Raw genomic sequence first — 18480 nt, 5'->3', positions numbered from 1 at the left:
GCTGAACAAATTACAAGATGAATGGAGAATGCATTCATCTTTGAGGCAAAGCAAGAAAGAGGATGGGGGGAAAAGCAAGGAAAAAATTCGCTCTGTAAATGGAGCAACTTCTTTTCAACCAAATGGCAGAAGTAAAAAGAAAACCATAAGCTAGCACATTCTTCTGAAGAACTGCAAATTTAATAAAATTATAAACAAAACCTATAATGAGCAAGTTGAGCCACATGGCAACCAACACAATGAAGAAACAAAAGAAGCCTCTTAAAGTCAAATGAATGCCTCATGAAAAATGAACTACTGCATCTCTATCACAAAATCTGAAGGTGAGTTTAAAAAAACCTTATTTCTTTTAGCTTTTTATCTATTTATCTATCTATTTATTTATTTATTAAACATCTTTATTGGAGTATAATTGCTTTACAATGGTGTGTTAGTTTCTGCTTTATAACAAAGTGAATCAGTTATACACATACATATGTTCCCATATCTCTTCCCTCTTGTGTCTCCCTTCCTCCAACCCTCACTATCCCATCCCTCTAGGTGGTCACAAAGCACCGAGCTGATCTCCCTGTGCTAAGCGGCTGCTTCCCACTAGCTATCTATTTTACGTTTGGTAGTGTATATATGTCCATGCCTCTCTCTCACTTTGTCACAGCTTACCCTCCCCCACCCCATATCCTCAAGTCCATTCTCCAGTAGGTCTGTCTTTATTCCCATCTTGCCCCTAGGTTCTTCATGACTTTTTTTTTTTTCCTTAGATTCCATATATATGTGTTAGCATATGGTATTTCCTTTTCTCTTTCTGACTTACTTCACTCTGTATGACAGACTCTAGGTCCATCCACCTCACTACAAATAACTCAATTTCGTTTCTTTTCATGGCTGAGTAATATTCCATTGTATATATGTGCCACATCTTCTTTATCCATTCATCTGCTGATGGACACTTAGGCTGCTTCCATGTCCTGGCTATTGTAAATAGAGCTACAATGAACATTTTGGTGCATGACTCTTTTTGAATTCTGGTTTTCTCAGGGTATATGCCCAGCAGTGGGATTGCTGGGTGGTATGGTAGTTCTATTTTTAGTTTTTTAAGGAACCTCCAGACTGTTCTCCGTAGTGGCTGTATCAATTTACATTCCCACCAGCAGTGCAAGAGTGTTCCCTTTTCTCCACACCCTCTCCAGCATTTATTGTTTCTAGATTTCTTGATGATGGCCATTCTGACTGGTGTGAGATGATATCTCACTGTAGTTTTGATTTGCATTTCTCTAATGATTAATGATGTTGAGTATTCTTTCATGTGTTTGTTGGCAATCTGTATATCTTCTTTGGAGAAATGTCTATTTAGGTCTTCTGCCCATTTTTGGATTGGGTTGTTTGTTTTTTGGATATTGAACTACATGAGCTGTTTGTGAATTTTGGAGATTAATCCTTTGTCAGTTGCTTCATTTGCAAATATTTTCTCCCATTCTGAGGGTTGTCTTTTGGTCTTGTTTATGGTTTCCTTTGCTGTGCAAAAGTTTTGAAGTTTCATTAGGTCTCATTGTTTATTTTTGTTTTTATTTCCATTTCTCTAGGAGGTGGGTCAGAAAGGATCTTGCTGTGATTTATGTCATAGAGTGTTCTGCCTATGAAAAAACCTTATTTTGAGAACAAATAAAATTTTATGTTTACCTGACATTTTGGCTACTCACAGGAAAATCAAATAGTTTCCCACAATCTCTAGTGTATTTGTGCTCTGGCATTCAAAAAACTGGATTTCAGATTAAGATCCAAAAGAGGGTTGGTCATAGAAACAAGGGCTTGTAAAGCAAATTTTCAATATTTTTTAGCTATCTCAAAGTTTTCTTGTCTTTCTCGCTTCAAGAAAATATGGAGTCAGACTGTTTAGGTTCATATCTTGATTTCCTAAATTGCTACCTGGATGACAAGGCAAGTCTCTTTTTCTGCCTGGGATTCCTCCTCTGTAAAATGGGGATAATAACTTCATTGGGCTACTGAGGGACTAAACGATTTAATGTGTGTTAAGAGCTTAGAACAGTACCTGGAGCACACAGTATTTACCATATTAAATTTTGTTAAATAAAAATTAAAACTTTATTAGGCCAACCTATATTAGGTTCTGAGTATAAAGAAACCAACAGGATGCTGTTTTTAAGAAAGCTTGGTGAGAGAGGTGGATGAACAAACAATGATTACAAAAGAACAAGAACAGTGCTATGATACAGATGAGTAGTCTATTTGTGAGCACATAAAGAGGACCTCTAACTTTACCACATCCTCATCCAGAGTGTTCACAATGATGCCCTTCCTGACAGGAAGTAGATTTGTCCACCAAATCCACCCAATTCCCATGAGGGTGAGTGAGAAGGTGCTTACCTTTGCTTAGCTAAGAAAAGCCTGTCACAAAGAACAAATCAGATAACAAAGGAAACGGGTGGCAATCTCCACTTGGTATTCAACAAGAAACTTATTTTTCCTCTCTAGGTTCAAATAGCAGAGTCTACAAGTGCTCTCAATTTCATTTTCATTGTATGTACAATATAATCTAAAGTCTGACCACCGGGCACTTCCTGAAAACATGGTTTTAAAATTTTCTCATGATTAAGTCAAAATGAAAATTCAAAAGTATCTCCTTTTTTTTTTTTTTTTTGCGGTACGCGGGCCTCTCACTGATGCGGCCTCTCCCGTTGCGCAGCACAGGCTCCGGACGCGCAGGCTCAGCGGCCATGGCTCACGGGCCCAGCCGCTCCGCGGCATGTGGCATCTTCCTGGACCGGGGCACGAACCCGTGTGCCCTGCATCGGCAGGCAGACTCTCAACCACTGTGCCACCAGGGAAGCCCCCCAAAGTATCTCCTTTTGAGAGTATACTTTCTCCATACCTGTGACCAACAGTTTCTTCCTAGTATTTGTAATTTTTTTAGTTTTGCTCCTCAGGGTTGAGGTTAAGAGAGGCAGTGTTAACTATGATTGGTCTCTAGGGAAACCTCTAAGAATCACTCTTTTAAACATAAAACACTACCCTTTAGAAAGTTTTATTTTCCCCTCATTTCAGCAGTAGATAGAAAAAGGGCTAGGCCTCCTTATCTAGATGTCTTTAAACTCCCTAATGACTATTTCTTGACTCTCAGTCTATATCCTTAACTACTGGCAATTGAAAAGTCCCTCAGCCTCTCCTTCACTACCCTTGGCCAACGTTTTTGTGCCCTTTAACATCTGTCATAGAGACAGAGGGCGTGGCAATGTAAAGACTAAGGTCAGAAATCTGATCGTCATGTTATAATTTTCTCTAACCTGACCATGAGAGCATTAGGAAAGTGCCACCTTAAAAACTGCCTGCCCTTTTCAAAGTGGCAAAACAAATCCAGATAAAAGTATTAGCTTCCACCTTCCTCTGCCTCATTTTATAGCACAGGTTTTCAGAAAACAGAACAAAAGAAAGTATTTCCAGTTAGAATACAAATTAACCATTCATACTGTGGTTCTTTCTTATAAATATTGTGACTTCAAAAAAAAAAAGGGAGGGTACGTTAAAAGTCTAAGCTATGCCACATTCCAGCAAAATTATTATTCTTTCTTTTCTTTTTACTTTTCCATATGTCCAAACTTGAGGTTTAAAAATGGATCTTCTTAGCCGAAACTCTTAACCCATCTGAGACAGGTGCCTCTAGGTTGAACAGAACAGTGTTCTTTAGAAGGTTACAGAAAACCATTCAAGACCTGCTACTATTCAAAGGGAGAGGATAACCCTTTAGTTAGTACATTATCCATGTTTTAATAATAATATGAATGACTCTGACACTCTATATAGTTTTTTCTACAACATTTTAATACGAAAGCTATCCTCATCCATTTAAATTCATTTGGATATGAAAAAGACAACCAATGTCACTTGCTAGAGGGCAAGAAGTAAGTCTTCAGAACTTGTTTCACATCACAACTGGCAGGGTTCTGAACTTTCATTTAATTATATAATATATACTATTTGATGATATGTATATAAATGTTAATATGCAAACACTCTCATATATACTTATGTGATTAATACATATATACAAACACAAAATCATGCTAAATGTTCCAGTTTTCTCCAGTTAAAGCTTTTACAATTTGCCAAGACACTTTCATTACTCTAAAACTCTAAACATGAGTTAGAAGAGGCTTATGAGTAAAAAAAAAAAGAGCCCACCTGATCTTCATTAAGTAACAAGAGCAGTGGGTTTTCTTTATCACTCCTGCTGTGCTTTCATACAACCAGGAGCTTCCCTCCTGACCCAGAGCCTGCTTCAAGTAATCATTCCTGACCTCTGGGCCCCAGGAACAGAAGAGGAAAGGGAAACAGGGAAGTAAATGAAGCCAACTCAATCACGTGCTGTAACTGTAGGTCTAAAGACAATGTTGTATACAGTGAGACAAAGTAAAAGGCAGATAACTCTTCTGACATCTTGCTGATCCATTAAAGACAAGAAAAGGTAAGAAAAAAGATGCTTACCTGTTGTTCCTGAATTTTAGCAGCACCAAGTTCTGAGAGAGACACAGTGAGCTTCTCCTGCTGTTCTGATAGATATTTCTGATAGAGGCTTAGAAGTTCTTGGCATTCTTTATACTGTAGCTGAAGAGGTGAGATTGCAAATTAAGGGAAAAAGCTAATAAATGGATTTAAACTGCATATATTGGTATTGTTTTTCAGATTTCAACAAACAAAATAGAGACAGAAATGTAACCATACTTGGTGAGAGTGCAGGTAAGCTATAGTCTTCAGATGAACACAGCATATGTGCCCCCCTCAAAATCATGAAACAATAATTCACAGGGAGTAACAATGTTTATCCTATTAAAATTTTTCTTTCTCAAGTCTTTAAATTTGATAAAAACAAACATATGCACAAGAATGAAGGTGGACCCCCATCTCACACCATATATAAAAGTACCTGAAAATGGATCACTGACCTAAATTTAATAGCTAAAACTATAAACTTTATAAAAGCAAATCTTTGTGACCTTGGATTAGGCAATGGTCACCTAAAAGCACAGCAATGAAGAACAAATAAATAAACTGGATTTCAAATTTTAAAACTTTGTGCTTCAAAGGACACTATTAAGAAATTGAAAAGACAACCTCCAGAATGAGAGAAAATATTTGCAAATCATACAAATGATAAGGTCTGGTATCCATATATATGTAAAGATGTTATATGACTCAACAATAAAAACTATTACCTAATTAAAAATGGGCAAAGGACTTGAATAGACATTTCCCAAAATAAAATATACAAATGGCCAAGCAGCACAAGAAAAGATGCTTTACATTGTTAGCCATTAGCTACTAGGAAATGCAAATCAAAATCACAGTGAGATACCACTTTGCATTTACTAGGATGGCTATAATCAAAAAGACTGACAATAACAAGCACTGGCAAGAATATGGTGAAATTAGAACCCTCCCACATAGCTGATGGGAATGTAAAATGCTGCTGCTTTGGAAAATAATTTTGCAGTGCCTCAAAAAGTTAGACACAGAGTTACCATATGACCCACAATTCTACTCCAATGCCCCAAGATAATTGAAAATATAGTTTCACATTAAAAACTTATACATGCATATTCAGAGCAACATTATCCATAACAGTGAAAAAGTGAAAACAATCCAAATGTCTATCAAGTGACAAATGGATAAACAAAATGTGGTATACCTATAAAATGGAATATTATTCAGCCATAAAAAGAAACAAAGTATCCCTACATTCTACTATATGAGTAAAACTTGAATATATTATATGCTAAAGAAGCCACACACAAAAGGCTACAAATTCTATGTATGTTGTTGTTTAAAATACCTCTTCCAATGAGCCAGGGAAAAGAATACTTAGTTCTAAGTATACCAGATCACAAGTAAGAGTTACATTCATCCATGTTCACTTTCTGTCCTCCTCTCCAATTTTCTGAAGTACCCATTATGTGAGAAAAGCTAAATGGGGAAAAAAAGAGAAATGTCCAGAACAGGCAAATCCATATAGAGAGAAAGTATATTAGTGGTTGCCAAAGATGGAGAAGGGACACAGGGAGCACTTGCTGATGGGTATGCGTTTTCTGGGGGAGGCAATGAACATGATCTGGAAGTAGAAGGCTGTCTTTGCACACCTTTAGGAATATACTCAAAACCGTTGAATTCTATACTGCTAAAGGGTGATTTTTATTGTATGTGAATTATATCTCAATAAAGCTGTTACTAAAAAATTCAGGGTAGAAGTGATGATACTGTTCTGGTCAAAGTAATTACTGCCTAATTTACATAGGAGGTTCTAACTATATTAAACATAACAGGAGCCCGCCCCTGGTGGGGGAGTTGGACGGGAGGAGTGGGGGAGAGGAGAAACGAATAACTGAAGTCTCTCCAGTTTACAGCTTTAAATTTATTTATTTTGACGTGGATCTACTCGGCGCCAACTTGTTGGTGCTTCTCCCGCTCACCCCGGGCCAGGGCGTGTATTGACTTCAGTGTTGGCCTCGTGTTGTTGGTATTCACTATCCGATCCAGACAGGGAAGTGGTCAGTGTGTTTGTTGGGTGGGGTGGGAGGGTTGAGGGTGGAGAGGTACAAGTGGAAAAAGATGTACTGAAGGCCTGGAAATTTTCGCAGCAGGAAGTCAGGAGATTGACTCAGTCTTGCAGCGAGGCTCGGAGCAGACCAAGGTCGCAGGTAGAGGTCACACATGTTGAACCATGGGAGAAAGGAAGCAGGAAAACAGCTGGCCAAACAGGGATGTGCAGAGGGGTTCAAGGTGTTGGGACAGGAGGAATTGTTTCTACAGCTTTTTGCCTGTTATACAAATTATTTACTCTGAAGTTAACTCGCAAGCAAGTGATGGGTCTTATAACACACACAGACTCTCCATATATTAGAGCCCTTGGATTTATGTATATAAGGTACACACAGCCCCCTACAGATCTATGGGATTGGTTTGAATCCTTCCTTCATGATGAAGAGGACCTAGATGTGAAGGCTGGTGGAGGCTGCGTAATGACCATTGGAGAAATGCTACGGTCTTTTCTCACAAAACTGGAGTGGTTTTCCACTTTGTTTCCAAGAATTCCAGTTCCAGTTCAGAAGAATATCGATCAACAGATTAAAACCCGACCAAGAAAAATCAAGAACGATGGAAAGGAAAGCGCTGAGGAAATAGACAGACATGTTGAACGCAGGCGTTCAAGGTCTCCAAGGAGATCACTGAGTCCACGGAGGTCCCCAAGAAGATCCAGAAGTAGAAGCCATCATCGGGAGGGCCAAGGGTCTTCTAGTTTTGACCGAGAATTAGAAAGAGAGAAAGAACGCCAGCGACTAGAGCGTGAAGCCAAAGAAAGGGAAAAAGAAAGGCGAAGATCCCGAAGTATTGATCGGGGGCTAGAACGCAGGCATAGCAGGAGTAGGGAAAGACATAGAAGCCGTATTCGAAGTCGTGATAGGAAAGGGGATAGAAGGGACAGGGATCGGGAAAGAGAGAAAGAAAATGAGAGAGGTAGAAGACGAGATCGTGACTATGATAAGGAAAGAGGTAATGACTGAGAAAAGGAGAGGTCAAGAGAACGGTCCAAGGAACGGAGAAGTAGGGGTGAGGTAGAAGAAAAGAAATATAAAGAAGACAAAGATGATAGGCGGCATAGAGATGACAAAAAAGATTCCAAGAAAGAGAAAAAAAACATAGTAGAAGTAGAAGCAGAGAAAGAAAACATAGAAGTAGGAGTAGAAGTAGAAATGCAGGGAAACAAAGTAGAAGTAGGAGCAAAGAGATATCAAGTAAACATAAAAATGAAAGTAAACATAACAGGATTATGATTAGATTTTTGTCCTATTTGTTTGGTTTTGCATAATGTCAATTTAGTCAATATTTCATTAATAAAAGCATCATCAGGAAATTTTCTGCCCATATACCTCCCTACATGTTTTACAGTCTAGTATGAAGAACATAGCAACCTAACTTGGGGTACCCTCTCTCACAGCTCCTCAAACTTGCAAAGTGCTCAGGAAGAAGATACTAAACTGCACAGATCGGGTGTCTGGAAGACAGGGAGTTCTATCCAAGGGAGAGTTCTCTGTTCCTTATTTCTCACTGTGGTAATTTCTTCCCAAGGCTCATTCTTCTCTCAGATCATTTCTGAATCTCCCTGACACCTAATTATATATGCTGTTGTATAAAAATTACTGTCCAATAAGATTATTCTGTATAAATACTTTTATAACAGGTCATCATGATTAAGGGTGGGAATAGTATTTCTTAAATGTCAAAAATGGTGACTGGCTTCAGTGTTCTTCTTAACATTTTCATAACCATATCATTGCTTCTGGGCAGATTCCTATTCTAATAACTTTTGCCAATCCTGACTGAATAAATAACCAATTGCTTCATTATTCTCATTGTTAACCTTTAACAAAAACCAGAGATGGCTTGTAGAAGAGGAGCTGGTTCATAATGAAAGGATAGGTTACTAAGCTAAACAATACATTAAGTAGAAGAGCATGTTTAATACTCAGCATCTTAAAAACAACCACAACAATACAATGAACAGTGGTCTAGATAAGCTAATATGTTTTCAAAGCCATCTATATCAGACCAGGTTGGTTTTACATCTCCATGCTTTTCCTCAGCAAGTTCAAAAAGACAGGAATGATTTGTGGCGGTCCCAAGAGCCTCTGCCAGCTATGATGTATATAAAAAGAATTTTTTATTCTAGCTGTTACCATAGGCAATAATGTCTGTAATAGGTGAACATATTAGCCTGGACACAGAATATGAATTTGTCTCGAAAAAGCCAGCACAATTATACAGTCTAAGAGTTAAATGTCAGCATTTGAAGACAAATTATAGGCAAATTCATTTAAACACATGCTATGTGGCAGAATATAAAAACAAGCAGTCCTATCTTTATCAATTTTTTATATCTGTATTGATTCACCAGATTTTGAAATGCCCTCCCCTTTCCTGTAAAATCCAAAATATATGTACATGCAAAACAGTAATTTTCCTTCCTCCTTAGCACAATGAGACTTCAACCCTCCATCTGGAGAGAGAGATTTATGTTAGGAAAATGTACGTAAAATGCCTTCTTAACTGATTTGGGGGAGGGAGTACAGTGAGAAAGAAGACATATTTAACTCAAGCCTGGCCAACTGACAGAAAAGAATGCAACAGATGAAGGAAATTGAACCTAAGGGAAGGTGTGCACCAACCATGATGTGAACCTAGCATACTGCTGGTCTGCCCAACGACCATCAAGAACTGAGAGAAACTGCAGTCATCACAGCCTCATCAAAGAAAGCAAGCTTCGTAAGATAACAGAAATAAATATAAATTAATATTGAGCAACATCACATCAAAACCTAAACATATCAAATTAATTAGCTGAAATGGATGTTGGAAATGGTCATTTTGCAAAGCTTAAAGCCTTAACTCCAAAATGCATTATATAGAAAAATAAAACTAAAGATTGAAGCAGAATGAATAGGGAGATGAAAGAATAAAAACTGTGTGAGAAAAATCAGGGGTGGAAGTAGAAGGACCAGAAGACAGAATATACTAGTAGTATGCTGTCCAAGTGATTGTCTTAAACTGGAAGAATTCCTCTGGTGGAGCAGAGACTACTCCCATCACCCCATCTCACCCTTGCCTCAGGTATTTAGGATACTTGAATCTGGTAGTTTACTACATAAATCCTGATCTAATACAGAATGAAATGAAGAAAGGTCTCCATGAGAGGAGAAAAGGAAGAATAATCAATTTTTTTAAAACAACTCCATTTTGGGAACCGACTCCTCAGAAAAATGGCTGATTCCCATTCTGGGGTAGGGAAAGTACAAAATGAGCTTGAAATTCTTGTTATTTTAATGTAAGAAAGTGTTTAAAGACGAATAGATGAGGGCTTATCAAAAGGAATAGCAGCAACCCTGAAGGGGACTCAGCCAAATTTGGGACAATCTGAGCATCAAAAGGAATGACTCTAATTAATAGCAATTTAAATAAATAAAAATCTACCAGTTCAGAGTGATACTTCAAAAGAAGGGAAGAGTGAAAGTGGAAAAAATTGAAGTTCTTCTTTATAGAAAAATGCTAATTATTTAGAAGGAATGGTCAAATTTTAAAAATCACCACTTTGCAATCCCCAATGTAATAACTAATTCAGGTGAGGATCATTAATTGATATTAAAACCAGTACGTAAAAGGTTAATAAATAACATATTCATAAGGTGTCAAGATTAGTTATTTATAGCAAAGAAGAAAATGTACCTTTAAATGGTAAAATCTGGTAGTCATCACCTAAACAAAGTAAATTAATGTAGGATTACTAATAGTGAAAAAACCAGACATTATGTACCTCTTAATGTCTGAAGCAGGCAACATCACCTAAGAAATATTCTTGCCAAGAATGTTTTACCTGAATCAAACCAAATCTGTAAATCTAACTCCCACTGCACAGGAATTAAAAGAAATAAAGGAACAAGTTATATTATACCACAAGGAAACAATCAGACAAATCCATAATGTGGGAGATTTTGCAAAGCACTTGACCTGAACTCTTCAAAAAGTAAAGTCATGGGGGAAAAAAGTGGGTAGGCCTATTTTAGATTAAGAAAGCAAAGACACAACCAAATGTAAGCCATGAATCAGACTGAATCCTGGCTCAGGAAGAGAAACAGCTATAAAAGACATTCTTGGGACAACTAGGGGAATTGGAATAGGGACTCAATACCAGTTGATATTATAGAATTACTGCTTATTTTCTTAGGTATCATAATGGGGCTTATAAAGATTCTTATGAATGTGAAGTACTTAGGGGTGACATATGACACCAGCCACTTTAAAGTAGTAAAAAAAATAAGCAAAATAAATTTTATATATGTAAGTAAATAAATTTATTTACTTATATAAATTTATAATATAAATTAAACATAAATATGTATATAGATTTGTATATATATATACATATATATGAGGAGGCAAAGCGAATAGAGCAAAATGTCAACAACTGTGGAATCTAGGTAGCAGGTATATGGTGGTTCATTGCATTATTCTGTCAACTTTTCTATATATTTGGAAACTGTCAAAATAAAAAATTGTAAAAATACTTTTTTTTGTTTTTGTTTGTGTTTTTTGTGTTTTCTTCTTCCTACTATTATTCAGTCACTTCTTGTCTTCCTACTCCCACCATAAGTTATCATGAAAGAAGCAGAAACCTAAACATCAGGTCAGACTCATAAGAGCTCTACAACTCCATTTATCTGTGGTCATTAAGTCAGGTGACTAACTCTCAGTATGGTCTAATGATACACTAACTGGAACCTGTCATTTGAGCGAAGAATAGGCACATCCATGGCAGCAAAAGGCCATATAAAAAAGGCCCATTAAGGTTTCTTCCAGTTATTTAACAAAGGTACTAAGGTAGAATGAGTAAAAGCACAGACTTAGGTGTCATCCAACACTCTTGGCTCAAATCTTAATTCTGGTACTTAGTAATGATATAACTTTGACAAGAAACTTCTCTGACACCCTCACCTGGGAATAATAATACCTACCTCGCTTCACAGGGCAACTATGAATATGAATGAGCTAATAAAAGAAAAGAATTTAGTATAGGGCAGAGCACAAGCATATATTCAATAGACTTTTTACATCAAGGGAACAAGAGATAACAAGTGCTGGTGAGGATGTGGCGAAAAGGGAACCCTTGAAAACCACTGATGGGAATGTAAATTGGGGAAGCCTCTATGAAAAACAGTATAGAGGTTCCCCCCAAAATTAAAAATATGATCCAGCAATTCCACTTCTGGGTATATACCCGAAGGAAATGAAATCACCATCTTGAAGAGATATGTACACCCTCATGTTCATTGCAGCATTATTTGCAACCGCCAGGACATGTAAACAACCTAAGTGTCTGTCAACAGATGAATGGATTAAAATGTTATACACAAACACACACACACATATACATGTATACGATGCAATATTATTCAGTATTAAAAAAGAAGGAAGTCTTTCCATTTGTAACAACATGGATAAAAACTTGAGGGCATTATGCTAAGGGAAATAAATCAGACAGGGAAAGAAAAATACTGCATAATCTCACTTATATGTAGAATCTAAAGAAACTGAACTCATAGAACGGAGAGGAGACTGGTGGTTGCCAATGGCTCAGGAGGGTGGGGGAAATGGGTGAGCGTGGTCAAAGTATACAAACGTACAGTTTTAGGATGAATAAACTCTACGGAATGTAATGTACAACATGGTGACTACAATTAACAACACTGTATTGTATACTTGAAAGTTGCTAAGAAAATACATCTTAAATGTTCTCAACACACACACACATGTAATAGGTGTGTTAACTAATCTTATTGTGGTAATCATTTCACAATATATACATATTACACCTTAAACTTACATAATGTTATATGCCGAATACATCTAAATAAAGCTGAGATAAAAAAGACATCAAAGAGTTTAGAGAAAGATTTAAATAAATAAGGATAACATGTTCTGGGAGAGACATTTAAACAAAGGGTACAATGAACTTTTTTAAATGGGGGTAAGTAGTCACTTTGACAACACTGAGAGGAAGTCAGAAAATGTTTCAGAGAAGATGTGACCCTAGAAATGAATTCTGGAAGAGGAGTTTACAGATGCACTGGGTAGGAAGGGAAGGGAGTACCCTTGGCTGAAAGGTCATCAGGGGCAAAGGCATGGAGAAATGAAACAGATTTGCACATTAAGGGAACTGCAAATAGGACAGGATGGATGGTCAACTGGTGGTGAGTAGGGAGAATGAGTGAAGAGGCTGCAGAGACAAACAGGGGCCAGATCTTGAATGTTACACTAAGTTGTTTGGATTTTATTTCTATATAACCCATTGATGTCTTACAACCTATTTGTATGCTGTAAAGATACCTTTGGTCAGAATGTGAAGGGTGGAGTGGAGAGCTTGAAGAGAGAATGAAAGCAACCAATTAGAAAATGGCTATAACAGTCTAAAGCTAGAGATGAGAGGGGTCTGAATTGAAGTAATAACGGTAGGAATTAGGAGGTGACTGAGTTGAAGAGGGAAATTTAAGACAATGTCAAGTTATAAATTGGGTAGCAAGATGTATGACCAGTTGTATGATGCACAGTTCCATTTACCAAGACAGGGAATGAAGAACAAAGAAGAGGTATGGGGGAAGGGGTGCAGCTTTAGACACACTGAGCTGGAGATGCTTGGGGAGCATTTAGTTGAGATGGCCAGTTGGGACATTTGAATCCCTAGGCCTGGAATTCAAAGAAGAGGTCTCATTAGAAACAGATTTGGGAGTTAATCACTTTGTAAGTGGTGGCTGAAGACACAAAAGTGTTTAACATTGTCTAGGAAAGTATTCAGTTTTGTTTTTTTGTTCATTCTTTCATTCATTCAACAAATAAGCACCGTTAGGCCAGGAATATTTGTCTGTTTTGTCTACTGCTGAATTCCTTAGCTTACATAATAGGAGCTCAATAAACACTGAATAATATTTACTGAGTACATTAACACCAGAGACTGTGCCAGGTGCTAGACATACAATGATGAACAAGACCAACACTGTCTCCTGCAGGGAGCTTACCTCCAGCAAGGAAGGCAGGTAATCAAGCACATACTTAAGATAACAAATGATGAAAGCAATAGCAAGAACACTGATGTAGTTCTATGCAAGCACTTCCTAAGGGGACCCAGATGATGGAGGAGCCAGGGAAAGCCTCTTGGAGAAAAAAATGTTCAAACTGAGAGAAGAGAAGAGGGCCAATGTAACAACATGTAAAGGGCAGGCAGAGAGGAGGAATCAATAGAAAGATGTAGTCAACTGTGCCCAGTGGTGCAGAGGCCACACTAGTTAAAAGATGACATTGAGGAGGCTACAGTGACCCTTGCCAGAACACAAGTTTGTTCACCATTTCCCCCACTGTTTGGCTAGATCCTGTTTTCCCATCAGAGAGAAGCTCCTGAACAGAAAGAGCTATTTTATTCAGGGTCCCTCAAGGTAAAGACAGCTGACCATGTGCCTCCCACTCTCACGCAGTCCATTAGTCATGAGGCTCTCAGGGGATCTAGAACTCAAAGAGCTTCACTAGGGCAGGTCCTCCTTTTACTCTGAACACCTACATACTACTTAATATATAAAGACAGCACATACTCAATATTCTGCTTCAAATGTTTTGCCTACCCCCAGTCCTACGCAATTCCTACTTATCCTTTCAAATTTAGCTGTATGTCAGCTCTTCCTCCTAACTTTGACCTCCATGCAGAATTAAGCACTTCATTATAGTAAACAGCATAGATAAAATTATTTGATTATGTTACTATCACCTGAAGTGGCCTGTGAGTTCCTGAAATCATAGTATATTAACCTTGATCTCTCTCTATCACAGCAGGCACTTTAGAAATGAGAAATGAATAAAGGAATAAAACTAAAGGAGCACCTACTGAATTTCATGTGAGGTTTGGATTTGGAATCAAAGCAAACCAAAGATAGGCTATGTGGTCTTTAGCCAAGAAGACACCTAAAAATACCAATTCATTAAAAATTTTAAATTGTTCTAACCTCACAGATTTTCCTCTCTTGAAGCAAATAAAGTTTCTGATCATGTTATATTTCTTACTGCACAATCATCTCCTTTTTTCCCTTTTCAACAAAAGAACATATTTTCTGAGATAAACAGTGAGGTCCAAATTATATATCTAGTTTGGCACTCAATGACAATATGTGCAATTGAAAACAGATTACTGGTAAAAGAAAAACTGATACCAAGATGAACTGACTAGCAGAGCTAGACAAGAATTTCATATGAATGTTTATACTCTTTTATTAAGTTGTGATCTGTACGGGGGTACAAACCACTGATACAAGTCTGAAATTATCCATTTAATTAAAAGAGGAATTTATGGGAAATTTCCGGACAACAGTAACCTGTTGGGAAGGGAAACAAATCTCCAAATCAAACAGGGGAAAACTCAATGCTCTGGACACTTACAAAGGGAAGAAGAGGTAAATGCCTCACCCATCTTCTTCTGGACTCTACTCATTCTGTTTGAATAATAGCAACAAAACAAGAAGCCATGGAAAGATACCTAATTAGAATATATAACTAGCTGTATAAGAGTTTTCTAAGCCTTACGGTCTTTACCTTGTTTCTTGCAGAGTCACAGAACAACATGGGGCAGAAACAGACTTGGAACTAAGATGCTTTACATCATGTATTTCGCTCAGATCATTGAAGCCTGAGGTTTTCCAGGAAACCAGCTATACAATGGAGACACAATATTTATTTCTCCAACTTTAAAGGCAAGGACCCTTATTTAAAGTTCATATGCAGATATCTTAAAAAGCAGGCTATCAATGTACCAGGTTGATTAGAATTTTGAATTCTTTATACTAGTTTCCTTTCCACATAACACTCTAAGGATATACATTTTTTCAAGCATTCATAGTAGATGTTAAAGACAAGGTTACAAAAACATTTCTAATGAAAGTCATGCATTTTATCTTGCTTCTAACCTGCCTAAAAATGTATCTTTTGCGTAAGGATCCCTGTTTCAGCTAGACCTGAAGTATTTTCTCCATTTGGAAGGCTGCTTTAAATCAATACAACCTTTTTTTTTTTAACATCTTTATTGGAATATAATGCTTTATATTGCTTTACAATATAAATATTGTATATAATGCTTTACAATGGTGTGTTAGTTTCTGATGCATAACAAAGTGAATCAGATATGCATATACATATATCCCCATATCTCCTTCCCCTTGCGTCTCCCTCCCACCCTCCCTATAGCACTCCTCTAGGTGGAGACAAAGCACCGAGCTGATCTCCCTGTGCTATGGGGCTGCTTCCCACTAGCTATCTATTTTACATTTGGTAGTGTATGTATGTCTATGCCACTCTCTCACTTAGTCCCAGCTTACCCTTCCCCCTCCCTGTGTCCTCAAGTCCATGATCTACGTCTACATCTTTATTTTTGTCCTGCCCCTAGGTTCTTCAGAACCATTTTGTCTTTTTTTTTAGATTCCATATATATGTGTTAGCATACGGTACTTGTTTTTCTCTTTCTGACTTACTTCACTCTGTATGACAGAGTCTAGGTCCATCCACCTCACTACAAATAACTCAATTTCGTTTCTTTTTATGGCTGAGTAATATTCCATTGTATACATGTGCCACATCTTCTTTATCCATTCATCTGTTGATAGACACTTAGGTTGCTTCCATGTCCTGGCTATTGTAAATAGAGCTGTAATGAACATCATGATACATGACTCTTTTTGAATTATGTTTTTTCTCAGGGTATATGCCCAGTAGTGAGATTACTGGGTCATATGGTAGTTCTATTTTTAGTTTTTTAAGGGACCTCCATACTGTTCTCCATAGTGGCTGTATCAACTTACATTCCCACCAAGAGTGCAAAAGGGTTCCCTTTTCTCCACACCCTCTCCAGCATTTATTGTTTCTAGATTTTTTTGATGACGGCCATTCTGACCAGTGTCAGGTGATACCTCATTGTAGTTTTGATTTGCGTTTCTCTAATGATTAGTGATGTTGAACATCCTTTCATTTGTTTGTTGGCCATCTGTATGTCTTCTTTGGAGAAATGTCTATTTACGTCTTCTGCCCATTTTTGGATTGGGTTGTTTGTTTTTTGGATATTGAGCTGCACGAGCTGCTTGTACATTTTGGAGATTAATCCTTTGTCAGCTGCTTCATTTGCAAATATTTTCTCCCATTCTGAGGGCTGTCTTTTCGTCTTCTTTATGGTTTTGTTTGCTGTGCAAAAGCTTTTAAGTTTCATTAGGTCCCATTTGTTTATTTTTGTTTTTATTTCCATTTCTCTAGGACGTGGGTCAAAAAGGATCTTGCTGTGATTTATGTCATAGAGTGTTCTACCTATGTTTCCGTCTAAGAGTTTTATAGTGCCTGGCCTTCCATTTAGCTCTTTAATCCATTTTGAGTTTATTTTATTGTATGGTGTTAGGAGGTTTTCTAATTTCATTCTTTTACATGTAGCTGTGCAGTTTTCCCAGCACCACTTATTGAAGAGGGTGTCTTTTCTCCATTGTATATTCTTCCCTCCTTTATCAAAGATAAGGTAACCATATGTGTGTGGGTTTATCTCTGGGCTTTCATCCTGTTCCATTGATCTGTATTTCTGTTTTTGTGCCAGTACCATACTGTCTGGATTACTGTAGCTTTGTAGTATAGTCTGAAGTCAGGGAGCCTGATTCCTCCATCTCTGTTTCTCTTTCTCGAGACTGCTTTGGCTATTCAGGGTCTTTGGTGTTTCCATACAAATTGTGAAATTTTTTGTTCAAGTTCTGTGACAAATGCCAGTGGTAGTTTGATAGAGATTGCATTGAATCTGTAGATTGCTTTGGGTAGTAGAGTCATTTTCACAATGTTGATTATTCCAATCCAAGAACATGGTATATCTCTCCATCTGCTGGTATCACCTTTAATTTCTTTCATCACTGTCTTATAGTTTTCTGCATACAGGCCTTTTGTCTCCTTTGGTAGGTTATTCCTAGGTATTTTATTCTTTTTGTTGCAATGGTAAATGGGAATGTTTCCTTAATTTCTCCTTCAGATTTTTCATCATTAGTGTATAGGAATGCAAGAGATTTCTGTGCATTAATTTTGTATCCTGCAAATTTACCAAATTCATTGATTAGCTTTAGTAGTTTTCTGGTAGCGTTTTTAGGATTCTCTGTGTATAGTATCATGTCATCTACAAACAGTGAGAGCTTTACTTCTTCTTTTTCGATTTGGATTCCTTTTATTTCTTTTTCTTCTATGATTTCTGTGGCTAAAATTTCCAAGATTATGTTGAATAATAGTGGTGAGAGGGGGAAACTGTGTCTTTTTCCTGATCTTAGTGGAAATGGTTGCAGTTTTTCACCATTGAGAATGATGTTGGCTGTGGGCTTGTCATATATGGCCTTTATTATGTTGAGGTAAGTTCCCTCTATGTCTACTTTCTGGAGGGTTTTTATCATAAATCGGTGTTGAATTTTGTCAAAAGCTTTTTCTGCATCTATTGAGATGATCATATAGTCTTTATTCTTCAATTTGTTAATATGGTGTATCACACTGACTGATTTGCGTATATTGAAGAATCCTTGCATTCCTGGGATACACACCACTTGATCATGGTGTGTTTTCCTTTTAATGTGCTGTTGGATTCTATTTGCTAGTATTTTGTTGAGGATTTTTGCATCTATGTTCATCAGTGATATTGGCCTGTAGTTTTCTTTTTTTGTGATGTCTTTGTCTGGTTTTGGTATCAGGGTGATAGTGGCCTTGTAGAATGAGTTTGGGAGTGTTCATCCCTCTGCTATATTTTGGAAGAGTTTGAGAAGGATAGGTGTTAGCTCTTCTCTAAATATTTGATAGAATTTGCCTGTGAAGCCATCTGGTCCTGGGCTTTTG

The 18480-nt window shown here is 37.3% G+C and overlaps 1 protein-coding gene and 1 pseudogene across 1 annotated transcript in view; one reads left to right on the top strand and one right to left on the bottom strand.

Annotated features, from left to right (window-relative positions):
• Positions 1-18480, bottom strand: part of KIAA1328 (KIAA1328 ortholog) — a 385660-nt gene that overhangs the window by 246962 nt on the left and 120218 nt on the right. Inside the window, exon 6 of the mRNA XM_060028920.1 lies at positions 4498-4625. Coding sequence (XP_059884903.1) covers positions 4498-4625 — 128 coding nt within the window. The remainder of the gene's footprint in view (positions 1-4497; positions 4626-18480) is intronic.
• On the top strand, positions 6664-7873 carry LOC132436382 (pre-mRNA-splicing factor 38B pseudogene; annotated as a pseudogene).

The sequence above is a fragment of the Delphinus delphis genome, chromosome 13, assembly GCF_949987515.2.
Source record: "Delphinus delphis chromosome 13, mDelDel1.2, whole genome shotgun sequence".
NCBI classification, from domain to species: Eukaryota; Metazoa; Chordata; class Mammalia; order Artiodactyla; family Delphinidae; genus Delphinus; species Delphinus delphis.
The sequence above is the reverse complement of the archived record's forward strand: the minus strand, read 5'-3'. Positions and strand labels throughout refer to the sequence as shown.